At 33.4% G+C, this 23,465-nt stretch overlaps 4 protein-coding genes across 4 annotated transcripts; 2 read left to right on the forward strand and 2 right to left on the reverse strand.

The window, feature by feature from the left end:
- Positions 1–1,289: 1,289 nt before the first annotated feature.
- LOC115715246 (iron-sulfur assembly protein IscA, chloroplastic) lies at positions 1,290–3,416 on the forward strand. The gene is made up of 3 exons (XM_030644086.2): positions 1,290–1,612; positions 2,232–2,450; positions 3,164–3,416. The coding sequence occupies exons 1-3, from the start codon at positions 1,450–1,452 to the stop codon at positions 3,304–3,306; spliced, it is 525 nt and encodes a 174-aa protein (XP_030499946.1). The 5' UTR covers positions 1,290–1,449; the 3' UTR covers positions 3,307–3,416.
- A 13,519-nt stretch (positions 3,417–16,935) lies between these two features.
- Positions 16,936–20,058, forward strand: LOC133037218 (uncharacterized). The gene is made up of 5 exons (XM_061114100.1): positions 16,936–17,066; positions 17,251–17,295; positions 17,387–17,434; positions 17,519–19,396; positions 19,492–20,058. Exons 2-5 carry the CDS (start codon positions 17,293–17,295, stop codon positions 19,582–19,584), a joined length of 2,022 nt encoding a protein of 673 aa, XP_060970083.1. The 5' UTR covers positions 16,936–17,066; positions 17,251–17,292; the 3' UTR covers positions 19,585–20,058.
- Positions 20,059–20,473: 415 nt separating this feature from the next.
- LOC115713202 (uncharacterized) lies at positions 20,474–22,246 on the reverse strand. The gene is made up of 5 exons (XM_061113713.1): positions 22,074–22,246; positions 21,625–21,968; positions 21,411–21,537; positions 20,755–21,266; positions 20,474–20,675 (listed from the first exon to the last, which is right to left on the reverse strand). Exons 2-5 carry the CDS (start codon positions 21,795–21,797, stop codon positions 20,474–20,476), a joined length of 1,014 nt encoding a protein of 337 aa, XP_060969696.1. The 5' UTR covers positions 21,798–21,968; positions 22,074–22,246.
- A 2-nt stretch (positions 22,247–22,248) lies between these two features.
- On the reverse strand, positions 22,249–23,465 carry LOC133036934 (uncharacterized). The gene is made up of 3 exons (XM_061113714.1): positions 22,995–23,465; positions 22,553–22,873; positions 22,249–22,455 (listed from the first exon to the last, which is right to left on the reverse strand). The coding sequence occupies exons 1-3, from the start codon at positions 23,406–23,408 to the stop codon at positions 22,249–22,251; spliced, it is 942 nt and encodes a 313-aa protein (XP_060969697.1). The 5' UTR covers positions 23,409–23,465.

The following is a 23,465-nucleotide window of genomic DNA, read 5'->3' on the forward strand; positions in this document are numbered from 1 at the left end:
ATTACTAGTTTCCAATATGGAATATATTTTTTAAAAAACACAATAAGAAGAGTAAATTCGAATTAAAATACAACCAGTTACGTATAAGTCTGTTTATTTTTTATTTTGGTTGCCTTATAGTTGCATTATCGTTTTATAATAGTTTATATATTATGTAGGAACTTAATTTAACGGGGACTAAGAAATAGCAGTTATACATAGTAAATTTTGTGCAAATAGTTGCATATTAGTTTTATAATGAAATAACATATGCAAGTAGCAAAACTATAATAAAACTACAAAACAACTGTATGCAAACTAAAATACAGGAAAAACTCTTTGAACATCAACATCCATGATAAATCTCATTGTTACCCATTGATGATATAAAAATAGACAGGAAATAACTAGATAAAAAAACATATTAAAAAAATACATACAGAAGGTGTTTACACTATTAAAAAACTATTAGAAAATGAGAAATCAATAAACACAAAACCTACAAAAGTTGAATATGAAAAAATTTAAAAAATGGGGGAAAACCAAAAAGAAACCGAAAACAAACCTGCGATCGAAGAGGAGCACCATCCTAATCATTTTTTGAGCAGGAGCATGAGAAATTTTTTCATGGGCAGTAACCTTTGATTTCTTTTAAGGAGGAGCTCGCTCACGTTTCGACAATTGAGGAGCAAAATCGGAGTCATTGTCTTGAACAACAGGACGTTTGCCCTTATTCCTATTAGCTACAGATTTCAACCCCATTTTAGAACTCTTCTTTGGCACAAGGGAAGGAGAAGAGTTCAGCTATGGAAATTTTATTAAAAAAAAAAAAATTGAAAAGAATTTGAAAATAATTAAAAAAAAAAAAGTGAAGGGAATGATGTAAGGTATGATTGATATAAGTCATCAATCAATGACGCGTATGGCTGCATGGATTGTGTGTGCAAGTGGTAAAAGTGTAATAAAATAAAGTTAATGAGTATAAATATTGGTTTAACCGTTAGAAGATATACATGTAATAAAGTGTGTATTTTGTATTTTTAGTGTAAAAATTTCAAAATTATATGAATTTTTTTTTAAAAAAAAATAAAAAAATATATTTATAAGAGTTAGAAAAAATTATGAAATTAAATCAAAATAAGTATTGAAATTAATATAAAATAATTTGAGGAAAAAAAATTTATAGAAAAATATTAAGAGTGATTTTTAAAAATTATTTAAAATTTATATTTTTTTTTTAATAATAGAATGTATTTATTATGAACCACATTAATTATAAGAACAATCTTTAGTTCTCCAACTTACAGAAAGTAACCTTGTCCGTCCGATCGTTCTCCAGAATCCTCACAAATACGAGTTTTACAACGGCTGAGATCTTTTCGATAAAATTTAACTTAGTACTTTCTTGAACTCATTTTTAACGAAGAGAGAGAATACGAAAAACAGAAAATTAATTTTGAAGCTTCTGCAATGGCGTTCTCTGCAATTACTCCGCGGTGCCCTTCTTTTCTCCTCTTCCCCAAAAATCTCCCTTCATCTTCTATTCCTCGGAACTCACTCTCTTTTGGCTTCTCAGATTTGAAACTCAGCTCCAGTAAACGCCTTTCAATTCGATCAGTTTCTTCTCCTTCTGGTACTACTTCTTCTCATATTTCTAGGTTTTTTTCTTTCCTTTTTGTTTTCCAATATTTTTACGGGCTAATATTGTGAAACTAATGGAATAATGTGAATTGGAAGATTTTGAAGCTTGTTTCTAGAAATTTGCAACTGAAATTTGTTTCTTAACTGCTACGATTTATAGGTATAGAAATATTGAAATTGAATTTTAGGGAATTGTATTAGTGTTCAATTAGGATTGAATTAACATATTTAATTTTTTTGTCCTTAGTTGGCGTTGATATTGGATTTTGCCTTTTGGTCGTTGAGAGAATTGCCCCAATTGTTGTTTTGTGAGAGATAGTATGCTATTGTAACTTGTTATGTATGTCTCAGTAGCATTTTGTTGGGTTTTGGATTCAACCCAATTTTTAATTTACCTAGAGTTTTTTCGTCTCCAGAACTTTTTAATTTAGTGTCCAAAAGGGCAAATACATATTTAATTGTGTTACTATAGAAGAAGGAATGGAAAAGTTTTAAATTTTAATTCAAAGAAAACTTTAGGCCTCACCTATTTTAGCCAATGTTTCTTTTATTTCTCTTTACCATTTGTATCTCTTTGGTAACATTTGTACCAACCTTTACCAATGTTTCAGTTGCTCCAACAGCTGAGGGCATCGCACCCGCGATTCAGCTTTCAGACAATGCATTGAAGCACTTGAATAAGATGAGATCCGAACGCAATGAAGATTTGTGCTTAAGAATTGGAGTTAAGCAGGGTGGTTGCTCTGGCATGTCTTACACAATGGAGTTTGAGAATAGATCAAACGCAAGACCAGACGACTCGATCATCGAATACAATGGTTTTGTCATTGGTATGTGTTCTAATGTTCTTTCATGATGCAATTAAATATGATATTCATGCTTTTCCTGTCTTAAATCATCATTTTAGGGTATTAATAATTTGTCTCGAGGGATATAACGGAGCATCCTAAAATTTGATAACAATATTCTTGTAGAGAAACATTCAAGTTCTTGGTGAAGATTTTTTTCATTAATATCACAATAACTTGGACAACTTTGATTTAATTAACTTTAAAATGCCTTAATTGAAATGGGAAACTAATTCCTAGTGAAATATCATATTTGACATATTATTATTGAAATATCAGATTAACTTGATTTCAATTCTTCATTTTACATATGGACTCCAATCATGACTTATAATACACTAATAAAAAGTTTTACTTGTTAGTGAGTCAACTCTTCAAACAATGAGAGAAAGTGTAAAATAGAATTATTAGCTCCTTTTGAAGATACATCATTGACAAATTTCACCGGGTTCCAGGTTGAATAGACTCTTTACATAATGTAAACTGTAAAGTACTATTGATATGGTGGTTTCTTAATCAACATCACTAATGAAAATTCTCTCATATGAATTCAATTTAAAAATCTAATACCATACCAGGTCTCTATATCAGATTCAAAACAGTTTTTGTCAATAATTTCTTCTTTTTGGGTATGATACTATACTGTTATCTGATCTGACAAGTCCCATTCATTCTCTGGTATACTTGTTTTTCAGTTTGTGACCCTAAGAGCCTTCTCTTTATATTTGGGATGCAATTGGACTATAGTGATGCTCTTATTGGTGGAGGATTCTCTTTCAAGAATCCAAATGCTACACAAACTTGTGGTTGTGGTAAATCCTTTGCCGCAGAAATGTAGGGTTAATCTTATGTATATGAAACAACTTACACCAAAATCAATACAATTACACTTGTAGCTTTTTCTTAATAATTAATCTATAATGATATTGCTTCTTTTTCCAAAAGAAATTGTGATGCATATTTCAATTTAAAGAGCATGTCATTTAATTTGGTAACTTTGTGGGACGGAAAATAGTAGATTTGCTCTCCAATTTAATTACTTGGGAATGTGTGGCAATTGGTTGTGTTTAGTAGATCGTGACTCCTATTATATCAGTTCTGATAGGTCCCAGCCGGATTGAGAATGAACAACACAAATAGCAATTTTCTAAAGGTGGTAATTGAAAGAAATGTTTTTTTTCTTCTTTTTTTTTTTTTTTTTTTTTTGTGAATAAACCGAAGTGATTGTTTGGTTGCCTTGTAAAGCATTGGCTTTTTTTTAATGGCTAATTAAAAATGGATGAAAATGTCATTAAAATAAACAAATATTTAAAAAAAAAAGGGGAATTATCCTATATATTGTTTTTCTTATTTTTTTTTTTTCAAATTTACGGTTTGAGTTTCTAAAGTAGTTGCAGTGCTAGTTGCAATAGGGGTTTCTATACGATTTTTTTGTTGCAATTTAAGTTGCAACGCTAGTTGCAATAGGGATTTCTATGTGGAATTCTGTAAAAATGCAAAAAAAAAAAAAATGTTTTGAAGTGTAAAATGAAAAAGCCCCAAAAAAATATTATTGGTTTTTTCTACTCAAATTAAATGTTATTCTATTTTTATTTGTATTCTATTTTTTAAATATATATATATTTTTTTTTGAAAAGCAATGTTCATTAGATAGATAAATGTTGGACCTCGCGGTCATTATAAAAGATGCTCTTAGCAATTGACGAAATAGATAAACGTCTGAATTGGTTGTGGATAAAAGTCAACTTTGCTAAATTGTGGGCTATAAAATTACAAGCTCTTAAAGTACTACAAAACAACTAACAAAGGAAGAAATAATTTTTTTACAAAATGAGTAATTCATAATTTCTCATTTAGAGTCCATGCTATTGATAGAATTGATCACTACCTTAGAATCACTTTTCACAATGGTGAACTTGCAGCCTTTATCCTTTGCCACCTCCAAAGCCAAGCAAACATCGACAACCTCACCACAAAGTGCATCTAAAAATGCCAATTTTGTCGTATTCACCCAAATCACCTCACCAAGGTGGTCTCTAGCTACAACTGCAATACACATGTGTTCCATCTCCACTTTTACGTCACACTTCAATTTGAGCCAATCTTAAAGAAGAGGACACCAGTCGACAAAATGGGTCGGAGGAAGGGAAAGGATAAGGGATGCTCTGAATCTCCATAAGAGTAAAGAATAGAGTCAATCCATTAATTCACATTATCCATCTTATTATTATGTACCTTATCATTCTGAACTCGCTAGATCGTGTCAATAACAATAGATACATGAAGGAAGACCTCATATGTATTTATGCCTTTGTGTTTAAGACTCTAAATAAATTTGACCCAATCTCACATACGAATACCTGTATCAGAAACAGGGAAGATACCCCATGGAGATGAGTGTCATAAGTGAGGTCAAGTTGCAATTGAGAAAGAGGTGCTCAACAGATTCCTCCTATATCCCACAAATCAGGCAGCCATTGTCACAATATGGAATCATTTATTCAAGGTCGATCTTTTTAGGAGCGTATCAGACAAAATGCTTCACCACATGACTTTGGGGCGCTTAAGGGTTTTGCTGTTCCAGAGCTTGTTCCAGAGGGAGGGAGCAGCCTCACAATGGGGCGTCCGTTGCGAAGCTTGGATTAAATAGGCTGACTTACTAGAGAAACGAACATTACCTTCCTTAGTCCAAACCCAATGATCATTCCCCTGACCAGAGGGTCTACCCCCTTCAAAATGGCAGCAATAGTTTCATTATCAAATAAGTGTAGTAGCTTTTGAATGTCCCGGTCTCCAGTATTTGCTAACAGGTCAGCCACTTTACTGTAATCATGAGTCGGCACACCATTTGACTTCAAAAAGAAGTCTTTACCATGAGTCTGATACCTTAGCCTTACACTTGAGAATGTCCTTACCTCTAAGTAATTTACCTTTTAAGATCTTGCAACACAATGACTGACATTCGACAAGTAATTTCCATCCCCACTTAACCAATAAGGCTTGATTTATTTCTGTAGTTTTTTAGAAGCCAATTCCACCACGGGATTTAGGGAGGCACAACTTATCCCAAGCTTTCAAATGGATCCTATGATTCCCTTTATCAAAACTCCACCAAAAATCTTAAACCAAGCCATCAATTTTTTGATACAAGGTAATTAGAGAGTTTGGTAGTTTGCATGGCATAAACAGGCATAGCCAACCCCATCAATTTTATAAGAGTGGCACGACTGACCTTAGACAACATTTTTTGATTTCACCCTTGCAATTTAGAGGTCAAGCTATCCATAATAAAGATAAAATCTACATCCTTCTATCTAGAACGAAATAATGGGAGGTTAAAGTATTTGATGTTGCCCTTCGGATCACCAATCCCAAGAGCATTTCTAATCTCCACCTTCATATTCTCAGAGGTATTCTTACTGAAAAAAAATGGAGGTTTTTAGCTGACTTGTTGTCCCAACCAGTCACAGAATTTTACAAGACAATTTCACACACCTTTAGCTTCCCCAAAAATATATGAGAAATGATCAACAAAGTGCCAACTAAGCTTGTCATAGGCTTTCATAAGATCAATTTTGATGGAAAAGAACCCCTCTTTGCCCTTTTTCCTATTAAAAGTGTGGAAAATTTCCTGAATGATCACATTATTGTCTTGGATATTCCTACTAGGAACAAACACTACTTGAGTGGGGAAGATAATTTTATGAAGAATGGGATTAATTCTATTTGCAATAATTTTAAAGATGACTTTATATGATACATTGTAAAGAGAAATAGGTCTAAACTGGTGAGTCCTCTTCATGTTCTGAATTTCCGAGAAGAGAGCTAAGTTTGTAGAAAAAACCCCCTTATGCATAGTACCTGTGTTGAAGAAGTTCTTCCTGGTCCTTAAGAGATAGGTGATCAGGAATTAGGTTAACACAGTTAAGTATCGGCTCGTTGTTACTTTTATGGAAGATCCCACTGAAAAATTCAAAAAAAAAAAATCTTTTCTAATCAGCTCCTAGGTATGGAGCCAGGTGTCATTTTTATCCAAAATGCTTTCAATAACATTACGTCTCCCCCTAAAAGTAGCAGAAAGAAAACATAATGTTGAGCATTTATCACCCTCTTTAAGCCACGATATTTGAGCCCTTTGTTTCCAATAAATAGTTTTCCTTTCCAGCGCCCTATTGAGGGCAATTCAAATCTCATGCTCAATCTGCAGTCTCTCGTACCCATGGGAAGTTTTTGTAAACTGTCAAGTTTAGCTTCTAGATCTTTCATGATAGAGTCAATATTCCCAAATTGGAGTTTATTCCACGGAAGGATGGCAATCCAAGTAGCCTTAATATTTTTGAACATTTTGGTTGGGTCCCAAGGGTGAATAATAGAATCCCAAGCATGGGCAACCATTAGGTTACTTCTTTCATCTCAAGTCCACCCTTCTTCAAATTTGAAGCCCCTTTTAAACTTAGCTTCTATCCCATTGAAGTATAAGCAAAGAGGCATGTGATCTGAGTTACTTGTCTAAAAAGAACGAAGGACCGCTATTGGGAGTAACAAGTTCCATCCCTCATTAACAAGCCCCTTATCAAGCGTTGAATTTACATGTGCATTGCAAGACCTATGATTATCCCATGTTAACTTGTCCCCATTGATTGGAAAATTAAGTAGACCTTGAAAATTCACCAAGTTCAAAATGATAGGAATGAAATGGTCCTTCCCTTTATAACTTTCTATCTCTGACTCATTAAGAACAAAATTAGCATCTCCCAAAATTAACCAAGGGCCACCAAATTTATCCCAACCTTCATAATCTCAGCCCAGAACTTTTTTTTAGCATAGAAATAAGGAGGGCCATAAACACAAGAGAGGACCTACAGGTGAGAGGGGGTCCGAATAAACCAAGCTTGAAGTTTGATTGCTAGAGCAAACAAACTTTTAAGCACAAAGCCAGATTTTCAAGCTAAAATAATACCCCTGCACAACCAACAGTGGGAACAGAAATATTTAAGTAAAAATGAAGTCTATTAAGTATATGTACCAATGGAGTAACATCGATCTTTAGTTCAGTCAGAAAAATGAAGTCAGAAGAGCAAGACCAAACCAAGACTTCAGCTTGCGAACTGTAGAGATCTACCCCAACCCTCTACATTTCCAAGCTACCCCTCTCATGACTCTTGTGGAGGAGTTGAGACATCCTCCTCCACAGGGGTATCCGTGTGGGATGAAACACGAGAGCCAGCATCATCAATCAGGGTCGTACCAATCACCAGTGTGTTCAAACCATCCAGCCAGACTCTAAGCTCTTCCTTTGAAATGTGGTTGAAACAACAACCAGAACACAAATCATTCTTCAAGAAATCTTCAATAGTTAAAGGATTGCAACAATCACCATCAATAGCAACCTGCTTCAGCTCATCCTTATCTTAAGAAAAATCATGAACAACTCCCAGGTGTTGACAAAGAATTTTCTTAAGTCAGGATCATAGAGAAGTAGAGCCTTCGATAAGCTTTCTTTTTTGAGAGGAGTGGTTCTTTCATTTTTTTTTTCAGAAGTAGGTTGGGCTCCAATGTCTCCACCAAGAGTCTTAATTTCGTAGAGGTCCAACTCTCCAAAAAATTTAGTTCATGTAAAATAGTTTATTTAATTTATATTGCTACTCTTAATTACAAACAAACATTTAAATGCTCATTCCCAATTCAAAAGCATTAGCGTAAGCATTGAAATGCTTGTATTTAAATACACCATTTTTTTGAACGGTTTCATGCTCATGAAGCATAAAGCATTAGAAAATCCTCACTTGCCCTTGTTGTCACCATCCATCGTCTAAAGCTTTATTTTCCTCACTCAACCTAAATTCCAAACATCTCACAATTCCCCTCATGGTGAAAATCGTCATCATTGATCATATATATATTATTGTTATTGGATTTTTCTATTGTTAGAAAAGAAGAGGCCAACATCACTTAAGAGAGGAAAAAAGGACTTTGTTTTTTATTATTTTTAAAATTTATACAATTTAAATATAAAAATTAATTGCGAGCTCAACAATCACGAGAGATGTAGATTTGGGTTAGTTTAAAAAAAATAATCAAGTGGTGATAATAGATGGTGTCCATACTTTTGGGAAGAATATGTGTTACCACCTAATGATTGATTGAGATGGAAGCGCAGAATGGTCCACGTGGTGTCTAGTGAGTGGACTGCTCAGGCAGATATGAGATAGGCATTGTCAAAGGCTCCTCTCACTCTAGAAGATAAATAAGTTAGTTTTATGGTACTAAATCAAGTACGCAACGGAAGAATTGTTTTAATTATCATTGTACCATATACTCAAAATCACCATATATATATATATATTAAACTAAAAGTAAATAGATAAAAATAATATTTACCTCTTAATGTCTATCAGGGTATCCTTGATTTTTTTGCAAGTTGTATCCTCATAACGGTAATGACAAAACTCACACCTTAATCTTCTAGATCTTTCACCACACACAGATTAATGTGAGCTAGTAGGATAATAGTGTATATGATGTTCTTGATTTAATCTCAACACATGATCAATAATTATTTCTTTAGTGATAGAGAGAAAAAGGTTTACTAGTAAAACCTTTTTCGACTTTCAAAAAAGTTACGTCAAAAATTCTATATCAAAAGCTACATAGAACCTTGTTATACAATCTATTTAAATAAACCCAATAAATGTTTTATTTAATTGATTATTTAAATCAAATTATTTATTAAATCATATTTAATTATTTGAATAAATAATATAACCGAATTCAGTTTAGATATTTATATCTTATAACTGATTGAGGGAATCTCTTAACCACTTGAGAGAATATATCAAGTATTTTTTAAATTCAAATACTTATCATAGAAATTTAATTAATTAACCCAAAAAGACAAAACCAATAGAGAACCCTACATATGTTGGGCGCATGCACTGTGTCTAGACACAGTGCATGTGGAACCTCCCTCTGTCTAACTTAAGACAAGGGATGTGCCTTTTGTCCTGATAATTTTTGTCTTTTCCCTATTTAATTAATTTGAAAAATAAATTATTTATTACAAAAATAAAAATTATTATTTTGATAGTTATAAATAGATTTTTCTGAACTTCCATACATAACTTTTATCTCACCCCTTGATAGTGTTTTAAGGTGGCAATCCAAGGACCATGGACTAATAATTCTATGCTCCAATAAACTAAATTTATTTATTGAATCTCATAAATTAAATAATCTTGTTTATTAATTCTATGATTACTCCATTATAAATATGGAAATGAACTCTTATTAATTATAGAATTATATTTACTAAGCTTTACTGCAGTGTCCATTGATATAATCAATTCCAATGACTAACCTTCCTAGTGTTGATTCATAATTAGTTTTGGTTAAAATACCAATTTTACCCTTCTAATTACTTTTTTATCCTTTAGTACCTTTAATTCACTTGTGAAAGTATAATCTAGATCCAATCTAAATTTATGCGTAACTTTTCAATTCTATAATTAACACATAAAGGGAACCAACGTTTGATCCATTAGGAAAGTTAGGATTCCATTATTGTAGATCATGTTCCTAGTCATCCATATTATTAGGTTTCCAAAATCGAAGCTGTAAGAATTATCTTCTATAAGAAACTTTAACGAGTGAATCAAAGAAACTAATAGCATGAAGAGGAGTTCGTGATTACTTAAGATATAGGCGGATCTACTATTGATCATCATTATGATATGAATTAGGTCTTTATAGTAAATAGTAAGTTTGATAAAGAATGCTTTATTCATATTGATCCTTGTCATATAAAATCTCTATTATATACAACACATTCACTTAGATTTCATGCTACATTAGTAATCTAAATTGAGCTTACTTGCACTGAATAATGATATCAGTGAATCGTACTAGCAATCATTGATTAAAGATTTCTAAACTTTAATATGGTTTTGACTGTTTTATTCATGGCTAAATGATCTTAATTCTGCATACAATACAAATCAAAGCCTCATGCATAAAACAGTCAAAACCATATTAAAGTAATCAAGATTATGTGATTATATGTGTTCCTATAATTTATCAATACACAGGGTTTAACTGATAGGATAATCTACAATGTAGTTTACTTGCACCTTGGATAAGTGTTATGTCCTTTCCAGGATATTTGTTAAAGTAAGCTTGGGTTGGATGTATGGCGTATGCATCGAAAAGGGACCATATTGAACTTGGATAAGATATAATAAACTTACCGCAATATCTATCTGATTCAATATCACCTAGTTGATCTTAGATACAATGATCTCAATCCTGAGATGGTTAGGCTCTAGTTTAGTTGTATTATTTATGTTCTTCAATCTGTTCGTTAAAGTTGACCAATGGATCTTCTCGTGACATAGATTAAGGACATGTTAGTTCAATTGAGTGAGAACACTAATCATAGATACGGAATTTATAGCATCTATCTGGACATGGAAGTGAAACAATTATTTCCTTCAAGCTTGGCTTAATAGAGATAAATGATTGAGTACTCATTTCAGTGATTATATTAGTTCACTGAAATATCATTTATAGGTAGCTAAGTATTTTAAGGATAAAATACATTGAAGGGCGTAACGGTAAATTTGTCCCTACTAAATGTAGATCATCTATAGAGGATCATTGACTATTAGGATTATAACAATAGATAATTTCATAACGTATCTATATCATGGAACATATAAAGCACTCTATATAATTGAGATTGCAATTCTAAATCTATAGTAGTGCAAGGAGGAATTAATAAGTTAGAGAAATTACTTGGTAAATTCTAGAGCTACTTATTGGAAGCTTGGTTATGTAGGCCCATAGTCCCCATATTAGTTGAGACAATATTGCTTGTAAGACTCAGTTAATTGAATTTGATTAATCAATTATAATTCTAAAATTAAACTATGTCTTATTTATGAATTTTCACTAAGTTATGCCTTAATTGTGATGAAAAGAGATTTATGGTTTATTTGTTAATTAAGAGACTTTGTGGAGTCTAATTAATAAATAATATAAATGATAATTTTATTTGATAATTAATTATAATTATTAAATAGATAGTTTTGGCATTTATAAGATTAAAATTAGAAAATATGATATTTGTGAAATAATATATAAATAGTTTTAAAAAAAGGCAAACATATAATTAATGGGGCCCACATATGGCTGGCCACTTAATCCTTATTTTAGCTATTAGTTTTAAAAGAGAATTAGTATAAAAAGAATATGATAGTTTCATAATCCAACTAATACTTTTAAACCTAATTTTCATTCTGTCAGACAACTAGAGTTTTAAGACCTCCTTCTTCTTTCTTCTTCTTCTTCTAATTTTTGAAATCTCTTGAGTGTTCTTCAACAATATTCGAGCCATTAGTGAGTGAGTGTTGCGCCCATCCATATCAACTTTAGTACTCAATGATAGTGTGTAAGACTGTGAAGATCCAAACACCTGAAAGAGAATCAGGCTCAGATCATGATAATACTCTACGATAGAAAGGAACAAGGGTTAGAGATTTGAGTGGGAGGAGTCATTATATTCCGCTGCAATCAATGTAAGGTTACTCAAACTTTATATGTTTTTAAATTCTATTATTTTAGAAATTCATATTTAGGATGTTAATAAACATACTTGTTAGTAAATTTAGATCTTGGTAAAATATATTCCAACACTATCGACACAAAACCAGAAATGGAGCACATAATTTGCACCCTATGGTGTATTTGGATTGAGCGGAATCGAGTTGTCCACGGTCACACTACCAAACCAGCGAAGATCGTAGCCTCTTTTACTACAAACTACTTGCAAAATTTATACACTTCTCAAGCGAAGTTTAGACCTGCTGCTACTCAACTATCACGACCACTTTCTATTGCTGGCAGCTCTCGAAAACAACCCCATCACCTCTCTTATTGTATCCCATGGCAACCTCCACGATTGAATGCCATAAAACTCAATGTGGACGTTGTTGGAATTTATTTCACCAGGATCTTAGATCTACTCACAAGTATGTTTATTAACCTCCTAAATAAGAACTTTCTAAAACGATAAATTAAACACATATAAAGTTAAAGAAACCTTACATTGGGTGCAGCGGAATTAAATGACTCCTTCCGTTCAGATCTCTAACCCTTGTATCCTTTTTGTAACAGAGTATTATCAAGATCTGAACCTGGATCTCTTTCTCTGAATCCTTGATGTTGAAACTCCTTTGCTGATGATCTTTCTTCACGATCTTCCTCACTATGATTGAGGTATTGCTTGCTGTGTGTAGGCACTACTCTAATCACTAAGGTAATTTCGACATTCTAAGGAAGAAGAGAGAGAGAGAGTGGCGGCCAAGGAAGAGAGAGAAGGGTCAGGTTTTTCTGATTCAGAAAGTGTAATTTTCCTGAAGCCTTCACTATCTATTTTTAGCATTCCACTAGGGTTAGGTTTGAATTATTTGGCATTAAAATAATGAAAATATCAATTTAAAAAGCCTACAAAAGTGGCCGGCCATGGCTAGGTGGATTTGGGCCTTGCTTTTACAATTTTGCAATTTTAACACTTTTGTATCTGATTTTCTCAAAAATGCCAATTTCCTAATTCAACCATTTAAATGCCAATTCTAACTATTTAATAACTATAAATAATTATTAAATAATATTGTCATTTATCATATTTATTAATTGAACCATACAAAGTATCATAATTAACAAATATGCCCCTATTATCTCTTTCTTTACAATTTCGCCCTTACTTAGTGAAAAATTCACAAACAGACATAGTCTAATTTGTGAATTATAAGGGATTAATCAAAACCAATTACATGAGTCTTACAAACAATATTATCTCAACTAGTGCGGGGACCATGGGTCTATATAACCGAACTTCCAATAAGTAGATCAAGAATTTAGCACTAAAATTCACTAACTTATTAATTCTTCGTTGAATCCACGCATAGAACTTAGAATTGCACTCTCAGTATATAGAATGCTCTATATGTTCCACTAGGGCTGTACATTGGTCGGTTTGGGTGGTTTATCCTATATATTTTCTAACCCAATCTAAAATTCGGGTTGCTAAAATTTAAGTGCAACCCACCCAATTTAAAAAAAAAAAATCTATAAACCGACCAACGGTTTGGGCGGTTTGGTCGGGTTAACCCGCCCAAACCGGCCAAACTTTTTTTTTTTTTTTAGTTTTAAAGTCGAAATCAACAAAAATTAAAAATATCACATTCCACTAAACTACAATACCATATATATGACTTTAAAACTAATTAAGTATATAACTTTATATTATTATATATTTAATCATTTATATTATATATAATAAAAACTTAAAAGTTTTAAAAAAAAAAATAAAGGTGCAAAATCGGGTTGGTCGGGTTGGTCGGTTTAATTGGGCGGGTTGGACCTATTTTCAACCCGCCCAATTAACAGATTGGGCGGTTTGTAATTTTTTCGGGTTATTTCGGTTTGTAATTTTTATCGGTTTTTTCGGTTCGGTTTGGGCGGGTTATTCGGTTTGGGCAGTTTACAAATTTTTTTGTACAGCCCTATGTTCCACCATATAGACGCATCATTAGTTATCCATTGTTATAATCCTAATGTGATCAATGATCCTCTATATGAATGATCTATACTGTAAAGGGATTAGATTACTGTAACACCCTACTATGTATTTTATCCTTAAAACACTTGACCCCGTATAAATGATATTTTAGCTTATGTGAAATGAGTACTCCACCATTTATGTTCGTTTGGTCAAGCTCGAAGGAGATCATCCTTTGCTTACTATTCGCCAGATTGAAGCTATAGATTCCATGTTTATGCTAGCGCTCCCACTCAATTGCACTACCGTGTTTCCAAAATATACGTATCACCCTGACCTAAAAGTAGGCTTAACTAACAAATCAAAGAACAGGAATAGCCTTTCAAGATTGAGCCTAATCATAACAGGATTAAGAACATTTGATCTAGGATCAACTTGGCGATATTGACTTGAATAGATTTTACGGTAAGTTTAATTAAATCTAAGTCAAAGTTCAATATCGGTCCCTTCCGATGCATACTCCATACATCCAACCTGAGCTTTACTTTAACCAATGTTCTGGAAAGAATATAGTATTTCTCCAAATACAAGTAAACTCTTGTTGTAGATTATCATATCAGTAAAACCCTGTGTCTGATAAATCTAGGAAACTTTATTCACATAGTCATGTTTACTTTCCAATGTGATGACAGCACAATAAACATGATCAAGTATGTGAAAAGGGTTTAAGATGAATTTATAAATCAAATAGACAAGCAATTGATAAAGTGAACCAAAACATACACAAATGAATGAAAAATACTTCTGTTTCTTTATTGATGTTGAATAAAATAGATTACATTGAAATGGAGTTTTATTTAGGGCATAAAACTTAACAGACGCTACTTTGGATCCTCATCGTCATATAATTAGTGTTGGCGCGATTGCTCGCGATTCCCTTGGCCAAGTCATTGGTGCCTTGTCTAAGCCAATTATTGGCAATCTTGCATCGCATGAAATGAAGGCTAAAACTTTGTTCCACAACATAAATTGGATTTTACACATGGACGTGCCGATTACACATATTGAAAACGGATTAACTTTTAGTTTCTAATGATTTGACTGCTCCTTATCTTGCAATTTCCTCTTGTAAAGGTTTAATTGTAGGCATAACTTGTCTTCTATTTTCTCTCCCTAATGTGTCTATTTCTCATGTTAAGCATAATGCCAATATGACGGCTCATGGTTGGCTAGACATGTTTTAGGGTTGGATGAAGCTTGTTTTTTGTTGGAGAATATCTCTCCACCGATTTACTCTGTTAGTATTTTCTCTCAAAAAGAAAAATAATTAATCTTTTGTAATAAAAATGTATGTATGTATTAAATAGTTTTAATTAAGTCAAGTTTAAAATATTTAGAGAGTTATAAGAAATTAATTAAATTTTATAAGAGCATTAGAAGATAGGGCTCAAACTAGTTGTAGACGAGACTGAGATTCGATAACTCCCACGTATTTTTTTTATGAAACTTTAATTTATATTATATATGATTTTAAATAACCACACACAAATGCGGAATGTCTCTAATAAGTTAATTAATTAAAAATGATTATTTATTAAGTTTAAAATAATAAAAAATAAAGACTATAATATTTTTTTTTATTAAGAATAAGAAATAGTAAAATAATTATTTATATTATTAAAAAAAAATATAATCAAAATTTTAAATTTAATATAATTTTATGACTTAATTATTACTTATAAAATACAACCGCACGCAAAGCGCAGTATGTTTTTTTAGTTTTGAGATTTTGAAGCAAACCTTTAAAAATGTATATATAGTTTTGGAAAATTTTATAATGCACCCTCTTAAAAAAGATATACCGATACATTTCTATATGTTTTAGTATCCAAAATAATTTTGTTGTCAATTTTTTTCTCATGGTCATGAAAATTATACTTATTTAAGACATTTTGTAAAATTTTAAGAAATTTAAAAAAGTTTAACACGCTAAAAATTACATTCAAGCAGTGTATAAAATAGACTATTTGAACATTATTTTTTATATAGTAAATTATTCTGAATTTCTTAAAATTTTGTAAAATATCTTAAATAACTATAACGTACATGAATATGAAAAAAAAAATACACTAATTTTTTTTCTAAATGCCAAAACAAGTAGAGAATGCATCTGTAGCCACTAAGGCTAGCTTAGTGGTGAGGGGGATGGAAAAAAGGGAGAGGTCATGGGTTCGAACTAGGACCTTGAAACTATTAAGCTATTAAATAATTGTAAAATACCATTACGCTACACTTAAAAAATAAAAAAAAAAACCCTATATTTTTATATTTGCATATATATTTGGGAAAAAAACAGGAATATTCTAAAAAGGGAAAAATATTACAACAATACTGTGGGCCGGCCCAATGAACATTTGTACAGCCCAAAAGGAAAATATTACAAAAATACCACTTGCCCTTACCTTCAGCCGCACGTCACAAACGGAGAGGATGAATGAAGCTCCATCGATGCAGTCGGCCACGCAACCATAATGAAACCAGATCGAACGTAAAACAGCTGTAAATCCCGTCGAATTTCAATAGGAAACGATCAAATCCAACGATCTAAACATCAATTTTTTAAAAAAAAAGAGCAGGACAACCGTGGAGAAACTGAAATTCAACATTTGATTTCGGTTTTTATAGTGCAATATCACTCAAACGATCGTCGAAAATTCAGATTGAAGCAATGTAAATCTGTATTGAACAGATCTGGAGCTCCCCCTCAAATCTAAAAAAAAGGTATGAACTGATTTTTTTTTTCAACAATGATACACATCATTTTTAGTTGCATTCTGGTTGATTCAATGGTGTGCAACAGGCAATTCATATGGTAAAACCCATAAACAAGAACTGATTCTGATTAAGGAAACAAGGGATACTAATAACTTTTTTTTATTTTTTTTTTGCGTTGGCTTACAGTTGCATTATCGTTTGAAAATGGTTTAGAAATCATGAAGAAGTGTTATATGACAAGTACCAAGAGCTAGCATATATACAAGGTAAGATGTATGTTAATGGTAGCAAATTAGTTTTATAATAGTTGTAAATCGATCTGATTCGAATAAACATGATGAAAAATGACAATGCGTAAGAACTATGTAATTTTGGGGATATAATTGTGGTTTTTCAGTTGGTTTACAGTTGCATAATCATTTAATAATAGTTTCATTACGTTTTTTGCAGGAATTTATTGTGGAAAAGATAGAGGACAGAACAGTTTGAGAAATGGTTAGCTTCCCAAAATTTAAATGAAGTTTCTTAATAGTTTTATTCTCGTTTCTTTGTAGTTTATTAACAACCAAAAAAATGGCAAAATCAGGAATCAGGACAGGAAATACAATGCTTGAACAAAGGAACAGAGATAGAAGTAAGTTTGTACTCTATTTCATAACATAATAAAACCAGTTTTAAAATTCGTTGCCTCGGACTAATAACCATTGCAAAAACACAGGAAAGGAAAGACATTCCATTCCTAGTCTTCTACAATGGAAAATTCGATGATCGAATGAATTATGAAAATTATGAAGCCAGTGGACACTACATTTCTGCCAATTGTAACTATGAAGATTTGCAACAGAAACTCAAAGATGCCCTGGAATGCAACCAAGAAAACACTGTTTTGCAACTGAAATATCAAGTGAAGGAAGGATACCAACCATTGAGGATAAAGGATGATCAAAGCCTGCATTTCTACATACAACTCAAACTGAAAGACCCCGACTTCACAACATACCCAATGTGTGTGAATGTCATCAACAACCCAACAACAACCATCGATGCAACATTCTTTGGAAATGACAATTCATTAATTACACATAGAAGCGCCTTCCAACCAATCGAATACAATGCAGCAACAACAGAAGACTCAACAAATCAACAACATATAATTGAAGCAAGAGTACTGGAATTTGGGGAAGAAAGTTTTGACTTCATGGACTATGCAAAACTTGTGGCAGAGGAAATGGTTGAGCAACTGGAAAACAACAGAAAAAAGGAACCAGAAATCACAGATTATGACGAACTACTAATCACAGATCCGCATCATCCAGAAATAGAAGAAGCACAAATATACAAAGACAAAGAAACACTGCAGAGTGTGCTTGGTTTCTATGCAATTAGGAACAACTTCCAATTCAGAGTTAAAAAATCATGTGCAAGAACATACAAGATTTGTTGTTTGGATCCAAAATGCAAGTGGGCACTAACAGCATCCAGAAACGGTCCAACAAAGTCATTCATCATTCGAAAGTACGACAGAAAGGTGATACACACTTGTGATCTAAACATCAGATTTGCCGACAAGAGACAAGCTACAACGAAATTGATTGGAAACTACATCAAGCCACGGTTCACCAACATAAAAACAACTCAAACGCCACAAGACATCAGAGGAGAAATGAAACACAAGTATGGGGTCAGAATGAACTACATGAAAGCATGGAGAAGCAAAGAGCACGCGCAAGAAGAATTACGAGGAAAAGCCAACGAATCATACAGGTTGCTGTTCGGTTTTTTGCACATGTTGCAAAAAACTAATCCCGGAACAATAGTGCACATGGAAACAGAGGATGACAACAGCTTCAAGTACTTGTTTGTCGCACTGGATGCATCAATAAAAGGATGGAAGAAATGCAAACCTATAATAGTTGTTGACGGAACTTTCCTTAAATCAACATATGGAGGTACACTGCTCTCTGCTTGTACACAGGATGCAAATGGGCACATTTTTCCACTAGCTTTTTCTGTTGTGGATTCAGAAAACAACAACTCATGGCAATGGTTTTTCACAAAAGTGAGAGAAACATATGGGATTAGAGAGGAACAGTGCTTGATCTCAGATAGACATGAGAGCATAAGTAAGGCAGCTTGTCAAGTATTTCCAGAAATCACACATTGCTATTGTGTATACCACCTGTTAAGCAACCTAAAAGCAACCTTCAAGAAGAATGCAAGCAAGCTGGATAAACCATTCTTCGCTGCAGCCAGAGCATACACAGAGAGGAAATTTGAATACCATATGAGCGAGTTGGACAGCTTGGACATCCGTGTAAGACCATATTTACAACAAGTTGGATACCACAAATGGTCAAGATACCACTGCAAAAACAACAGGTATTCAACTATGACTTCAAACATTGCTGAATCTCTAAATGCAGCAAACTTGGCAGCTAGAGAGCTACCAATCACAACACTGATGGAGTCATTGAGAGCATTGATTCAACAATGGACATACACAAACAGGAAAAAAGCACAGAAAACAACAACATTTTTAACACCTACAGCAGAAAAGAAATTAGTCGACAACTTTGTGGAATCATTGACAGAAAATGTAATGACATGTTAAATATTTTAGTTGCATTTTAGTTTCTTTATAGTTTGTTTTTCGTTGTTATACATATTAACAGTTTTACACTTAATCCGCAGGTAAAACCAATAAACGAGACCATGTTCGAAGTCATTGAACTAACCAGATCATGGGTCATCAACCTCAAGGAGAAAACATGCAGTTGCAACTGATTCCAACTTGATGAGTTACCGTGTGCTCATGCGCTTGCTGTTATAAAAGAGATGAACTTGAATGTTTACAACTACTGTTCGGGTTATTACACCACGCGAACATGGCTTGAAACATACAGCGGCTCAACATATCCGGTACACAATCACACAACTTGGGATGTGCCACAAAACATAAAAGATATCATTGTTCTGCCACCAAACCAAAAAATAAGATCTGGAAGACCAAGGAAACGAAGGTTTTTATCTGAATGGGATACAAAAAAACATAACAGGTGCAGCAAATGTGGACAACACGGACACAATCGAAAGACATGCAACAATCAAGCAATAAAATAGATACATATGAAATATTTGAATTGTTTAATTTTGTGTGCAAATTCAAACAGGTTGATCTGTGATGCTCTAAATACATGGGATTTCATTTTTATGAAATTTGAAACAGTTTTTTAATAGTTTCAAAATCGTTTTGTTACAGTTGCGACCCTTTGTAAAATATTAAGTACCGGAATGACTTATTCTTTTACAGTTTTAAAGGCAGTCAGTCAATAATTGATAAAACATAACTTGAATAAGGGAAAAGAGTTAATGGAATACGAAGAATAAATATACATTCATAGCACTATTTAGGAAAAATGAAAACATAGTTTGTATTTAGTTGGTTAATAGTTTCTCCATAGTTGTGCGACCGTATATAAGAACTTGAACAATTAAAAAAACACACAACTTTGGGAAATACAAACCTATACAATAAAGATATTATAAGGAGTGAATGTCAAATATCCTAAAAGTTTTAAACCAGCTACATAGTTTTAAACACACAACAACACTAAAACTTGTCAAGTAAATAGATTCAACAAATAACATAATAGAGCCACCAAATTAAAAGTTCCTATTTCTTCAATTTAGATGCCTTAGAAGACTTGGTTTGCTTCTCATCCTCGCTGTCAATACTTTCGTCAATTTTCCTTTGTCCGTACGAGTAGAAAAGTGAAGCAAGTCGGGTTCGATAAACTTCGATGTCAAAGTCTGCAGGGACATCCTTTCCGTGTATAAAGAATTCAGCAAAGGCAGCAACATATGCTCCACAATCACTGTTAAAAAACATAGAGAAAAAATAAACAGATTAGAAACTAAAAAACAACATAAAAGAAACTTAAAAGAAACACTCACTTCTTCTGAGACGCAAGACCACTAAGCTCCACGATTCTGAATGGAGCTGTAGGGTCAGAAACTGAGGCAGGAACTTGTGCTCTATTCTTCCAGAACCCAAGTAAATCGAAAAACAAAGGCAGCAACACGGAATAAGCCTTCATCGCATTCCTAGCTGCGGCATTCATCTTCGCGGTTCTCAAAGAATTGTACAGAAATAACGTCCTTTCGTGCACGTCAAGACGCCCAAAAACCCAATGACTTTCCCTTCTTAAATTGATGATGAAAAGCACGTGATCGGCTTCATACCAAGGCTTGGAACAGGGAATGCGCATACCTCGGATGTAATGCGCAATTGGGTGGGCAGCGTGAATGTGTGACATCTTAGTCTTCATTAACTTGGCCTTGTTAAATTTGTGGTACAATGCTTGGATGGAATCATCAAAAAGACAATCAGTGGTTGCGAAATTCAACGTCACAGCGGAAGAATACTTACCTTTTTTCCGAAGGTAATAGAATATGGTGTTCATATGCTGAGAAAAAAAAACAACACAGAAACACAAATGAAAAGGTTTAACAACTGTAAAAAAACTGAAATGTAGTATCAAAACTAAAAAACATTTATAAAGAAACTAAAAACAAACTACCATAAGTACAATATAAATTGGAAACTTTACCGAGTCGTTCATAAACATGTCGCATGTGGCCAAATGGTAAAACCAAGTTTTATCCTCAACATAATCAACACCTAGCCTAAAACCCGGGGTAAATTTCTTTGCGCCGTCTTCATAACAATTATAATGCCTACAACAACAAAAAAACAGCATTAAAACAGGAATAAAACTGGAAAAAAAAAATAATACAAAAACAGATTTAATAAAAAACAGTCACCTGGGATGTTTAAGCAATCCTTCACCAATCCAAGAGTCAAATTTTGCCTCAATCTCGGTAGATACGGGATCAGCAAAAGCATCATTAAGAGCATAAAGGCCCTTCACATAAGTCACCATTTTGAAATCCCTATCATCCCCAGCTGATTGAGAACCTGAGGACATAAGCTCCATTGGAGTGCTCCCGACATCAGCAGACCCGAAATCAACAAATGGAGATTTCAAGGCCGGAGCACGCTTCCTCTTATCCAACAGAGGTGTATCAGAGACAGTATCCTCAGTTTCTTCATCAGTATGAAGGGCATCTGACTTTTCACCAACAACATCTGGATTGGGTGCGGGGACCTAAAAAATAAAGAATGCATTAAAACAGTTGCAAAACATACTAGAAACTAATGAGCAACCAAAAAGAAACCTAGTTTTTTTGAAAACAATTAAAAGTAAACTTACATTGATTTTAGCAACAGCCTCCAAGCCAGCCAACACAACTTGATCATCATCTATTACAAGCTGGCTCAACCCATCAAAGAAATCGTCCCCCTTCAATCGAGACTCATCGCCCTTCGGCTTCTCAACATCCTTAACATTTTTATCACTCCCTCCAACATCCTCAGAAGGATTCACATCAGGCGAAGGAACGGCGGTAACGGACCTTGTCAGCATCATCAGCATCCCCACCAACTTTAACCAACTCACCACCATCGTCGGAGTCGGAATCAATATTTTCTGGATCAGGCAATTGCTTCTCATCATCCTCGGCATCATCATCATCATCATCATCATCAGGATCATCATCAGAATCTTGAGTTACTAATTCATCCGATGACTTTCCCTGTATCAACCAACATAAATGAAACTTAAATAAAACAGTAAAGAAACTATACAAAAAAAATATAAAAAAACCTAAACAATAAAATAAGAATAAATACCTCGTCAGAAGGACGACGATGAATGGCATTAACCTTCTCTTGGATATCCTTAATTACAGTCATTACGGATTTAAAATTAAAATCAACAAAACACCTCAACGAAATGAAGTCCTCGACCAATGATGATTGATTCGAACTGAGCATCTCCAGCTTAGATTTCATCCAATCAATATCTGCTGAATCAGACTTCTTTGAAGATGAGCCACCCTCGAAGGATTGCTTCGCTACACCACGTTCATCAATAGATTCATCGAGAAATAGACCGTCAAGTTGAAGCTGCTGCCTCTCTTCATCAGTAGGACGCATGTTTTTTATCTTCAACTGAACAGCATAATCAAACATAATATGAAAAAAATTAAAACAATTGGAAAAACCAAAAAACAACAACATAAATAAAACTGAAAAGAAACAGGAAAAAAACAGTAAAGAAACTGTAAAGTACCTTCTCCAAAGGTAAATCAAAAATCTTGCCCTTCAAGTCTCGAAGGGTTGGATTTTTGGTGACGATGGTGTTGCTCCAGTTCAGAATCCTGGGAATAGAAGATGAAACTCTCTTACAGAAAGAGTTCACCATTGCAGGACAGCATTCATAAAACCAAACAGTGAAAACCCAAGGACATCCCAATGCCCTATACCAGCCATCATATTGGCCTCCCTTCTCTGCCTTTCTATTTTTCATAATGATCCCATGCTCAATCCTACCTTTGAATGAGTCAATTGTCAATTCAAATGATTCCCTACCCCAACAATACTCATCCCACCGACCGCTATCAACTACATCTAGAACAAACCTAGACACTTCTTTGTCAGGAGTATTGCTAAGAAGAAAACACTGAATGAAATACAAAACAGCCATTTTCAAACCAATAGACTCATCCAAACCCCACCGACTACACAAAAAAGCATCCTCGAT

The sequence above is a fragment of the Cannabis sativa genome, chromosome 4, assembly GCF_029168945.1.
Source record: "Cannabis sativa cultivar Pink pepper isolate KNU-18-1 chromosome 4, ASM2916894v1, whole genome shotgun sequence".
NCBI classification, from domain to species: domain Eukaryota; kingdom Viridiplantae; phylum Streptophyta; class Magnoliopsida; order Rosales; family Cannabaceae; genus Cannabis; species Cannabis sativa.